The sequence below is a fragment of the Ruditapes philippinarum genome, unplaced genomic scaffold, assembly GCF_026571515.1.
Source record: "Ruditapes philippinarum isolate M1 unplaced genomic scaffold, ASM2657151v2 ctg1640_1_1_1_1, whole genome shotgun sequence".
NCBI classification, from domain to species: domain Eukaryota; kingdom Metazoa; phylum Mollusca; class Bivalvia; order Venerida; family Veneridae; genus Ruditapes; species Ruditapes philippinarum.
The window spans coordinates 23183-26843 of record NW_026866216.1 but is presented as its reverse complement, the minus strand read 5'-3'; the positions used below and the strand labels follow the sequence as shown (position 1 = coordinate 26843).

The window sequence follows — 3661 nt, the reverse complement described above, 5'->3', positions numbered from 1 at the left end:
TTGGGGAAACAGTCCTATAATGGCCCCTGCTAATAGAAGGAAAAAAGCCCTGGGGTGAATTGGACGGCTGTAGGGGAGGTGGAGACCGTTAAGTTTGGTAGTTTTGGTCAGTGAAAAACCTACTTTGGTCAGGGAAAAGTCAGGGAATTTTATTTATCTATGATGCTGCCAACCCTGCTCAGGAACACACTAACTACCTACCTAACTAACTAACTAACTAACTAATTAACTAACTAACTAACTAACTAACTAATAATCATACTTTAAATTTTTTTACATGCTGTAAAATAAATCATTTATTATGGTGGAAAATTTAGAAATTATTGAAGAGTATATGTATTTCGTAAGAATGACGTCTATTAGAAAGTATCATGAATAAAGTAATATTCTAAATGAACAAAAAAGTTTAACTCTTTCCTAGTAACTGTAGCACACAAAATGCTTTAAAAAAATTGGGTTTCCCCCTTTGAAAAAGGTCTTTTCAGCGATTATTTCTTTTGCTGAAAAAATGGCTGTCGATTTGTTAAACCTTATTTTTCATTTAAAAATGGCGAACGCTGATGACGTTTACTTTAAAATTTTGATTGGACACTCAAACTTAAATACCCTATAAACTTTAACAGAAAAGCATTTTGAAGGTTATGGTTTGGAATATTTATGACGGGAAATTGTTGTCGGTTTACGAATCGTATGATAAAAAGGATTTATTATCATACGAAAAAAATACAAGTTTTTTGACTTAAAAAATAAAATTAGCCGCATCTCATCGGATAGTGGGTTATTTTCAGCTAAAAAAAAATCACGTGTACTCAGAAGGTAAAGCTTGCACAGGGCCAGAAATTTTGTTAAGCATGCTCCTTTTGGATGGTTTGACTATGAATCCATAACATTTGATTTATTCGAACACAATTGGGATTAAAGTTAAAAATTAAGATGAATACTTACCGTCCATCAATTATGTTTCCTGCGCCGACATGTATATACCGGTACAGCTGTCGACGCTTGAACTGCTGTCTGCCCATTTGATTGTACGGTGTGATTAGGTTATATATTAAAATGTCTTTTTAACCGTTTCTTTGCATATTATAAAAAGAAAATTTATTAAGTTTAGTGTAAGATCGAAATATGTTCCACCTCGTGAACACTAAAAGTTAATATTTTGAACACTCGTGGCTGCTCCATTCGTGAAAATACCTTTTGGTGCTCACTCGGTGAAATATATTTCTATCTTACACTCAACTAAACAAATATCAACTATATAATGTTTATAAATATGTCCAATAATCAAAAAGGAGAAAGAAAGAGAAACGTTATTTCTGCAACAATGAAATATTCATAGGGGGCGAGTAATCTATATTAGACTAAAGAAAACGTTATGTTCTAGTGCTCTCCCCTGAAAAAAATCGAAGCTGTATGGCTGCAGGGTTGTGAAAAATACAGCAACGGTTCGGTATAATAGAAAAAAAAAAATAATGAAAAATAACACATATCTCTCAGGGGTAATAGTGCATACAGAGCATAGTTGACCCTTCCTCCGAAGCTGTTTTACTTTTATTTACGTAAACCCTCACTTGTTGTCAACTTTCATCATTTGGAGACAGCAGATGATGATGATGATGATGAAGACTATCCAAGACACTTTTTATTTATTCAGTTTGACTAGTACAGCCTCACAGGTAATATGACCATATATAGACGGTTGTTTGCAATATAACCCGAGCCGTTAGGCGACTATTACATTTCCAAACAGCCGTTTATACAGGGTCATAAATTATATAACCTGTCAAAATTTTTTATAAGTAATAGTATAATAATTTATACCTGCAGTTAACAAACTTATTATTTGAAATTTTCGGAAAGAATAACTCCAAATGCCTTAAAGAAATATGTTTGCATATTTTCATTTAAGGGAATGGTGCACGTAAACATAATTTGACTTAGAATTGTATAGAATAATTAATATTTTATTCTGAAACAGTTTTTCTCTCTGTTTACATACACTGTTTATGTGTATGCAACAACAAAGAAATTCTATAAGAATCTATCAGAGGCTTGTACAGAAGCACACAACAACAACAACAACAAAACAACAACAGGATTTAATGTGTAACATAAAAAATGATCCTTGAAAGTTCTCTCGAAATTTTCCTCTTAATATCTTTACATTAAAAATAAAATAATCAGCTACAATGTTCATGTTTTACCAACAAAGAGATATGGGTATAGATACAGTTATATTGGGTAAAAAAAAAGTTTTCATGATTTAAAATTATCATTTTCCTAGCCCACCACTGTTTCATTAACTTGATTATCATTTTTGAGGTCATCTAAACTCCCCAAGTCTTTGTCGGTACCGTTATTCCACAATTTCCACATTTTGAACCTCTCTCTTTTCATCACATGTGCAAGTTCGAAGTTAGTGTTATGGACGATCACGGTCTCTTGCCGTTGGGCGTCCGTCAGTCGTCTAAATGTTGGACCAGCTGCAAATTTGTCGTCGTCAAGAGGACAGGGCCTAATGTCTGTATATTTCAACAAGGCGTTGAAAACCGGCCGGTCATCTTGTATTTTATATTTCAACACATGCCTCCATCTCTGCATGAAGTTACACGTCTTTACATTACTAGAAATTGCTAGAAAACCAGTGGAATATATGTTTTCATCCTCCATTTGAACCCACATGTCGCAAGCCCCTGTGAAATATGAAAACGGATTCTTCAACCAAACAGTGTCAATGTCCGAATATAAGATATTGGTACCGTTTTTAAGATACCGGATTATATGAGATATCCTAGAAAAAGCTATTTTTCTCCGAACATTGCTGTCAAAGTATGTTTCCTCTTCAATGTCAAGCTCACTTCTCTCAACATAAGTATATGCCGCATAATTAGCCATAATTTTCCTAAATACATCTCCGTCTTCAGCTATAACTAAAACCTTCACTGGTAAGTTAAGTCGTACAAAGAACAACCACCAGTTTTGGAAAAAATCGAAATATTCGTCATTAATGGTAAGTAGTATAGTCCATTTGTCAAACTCATTTTCTGAGATACTGTTGGCAACATTTAGACTCTCTTGTGTCTCGTTTAACTCGTTAGTCGCTTTAGATATATTCATCAACCGCGGTGGAACAAAGTGTATAGTCCATATGTTATAGGCGCTTCGCCGCCTCTCGTTCGCCTGTGATTTGATATGGTCCCTTACCAAGGCGACGTCTATACAACATAGTAGTAGTCTAACAATTAACAGCAGAAATACCAGTTTATGAATATCCATACGTAAAAACTCATTCTGTTTTCTGAAACGTTGCATCTTCAATTTACTCTTATTGTTATTATGATTGTTTAACACAGAATGTTTTAAATCAATTTATACGTAACATCTTGTTTAATTTAAGATCCAATTGTCAATAAACATATATCTAGTAAGAAAAACAACATGTGTTAATTTTTTCATAATGTAAAGGTTTCTTTTTTTGTTTGACATTAAACGGATTTTGAAGGGCATAAAATACAAAAAGCTTTGACTGCCTACCTGTTTATGTTTCCACTAAAAATAAATAATACTATTGTCTAACATTATAAAGATACTTAACAAGGGAGACAACAATGCTATTATTATTGTAACTATCTCCCTGTAACTGCGATTATGATGAGTTTTG

The 3661-nt window shown here is 33.4% G+C and overlaps 1 protein-coding gene across 1 annotated transcript; it reads right to left on the bottom strand.

Moving 5' to 3' along the window:
* Positions 1-2280: 2280 nt before the first annotated feature.
* Positions 2281-3312, bottom strand: LOC132731754 (uncharacterized). Its single transcript, XM_060718004.1, has one exon. It carries the CDS (start codon positions 3310-3312, stop codon positions 2281-2283), a length of 1032 nt encoding a protein of 343 aa, XP_060573987.1.
* Positions 3313-3661: the final 349 nt, after the last annotated feature.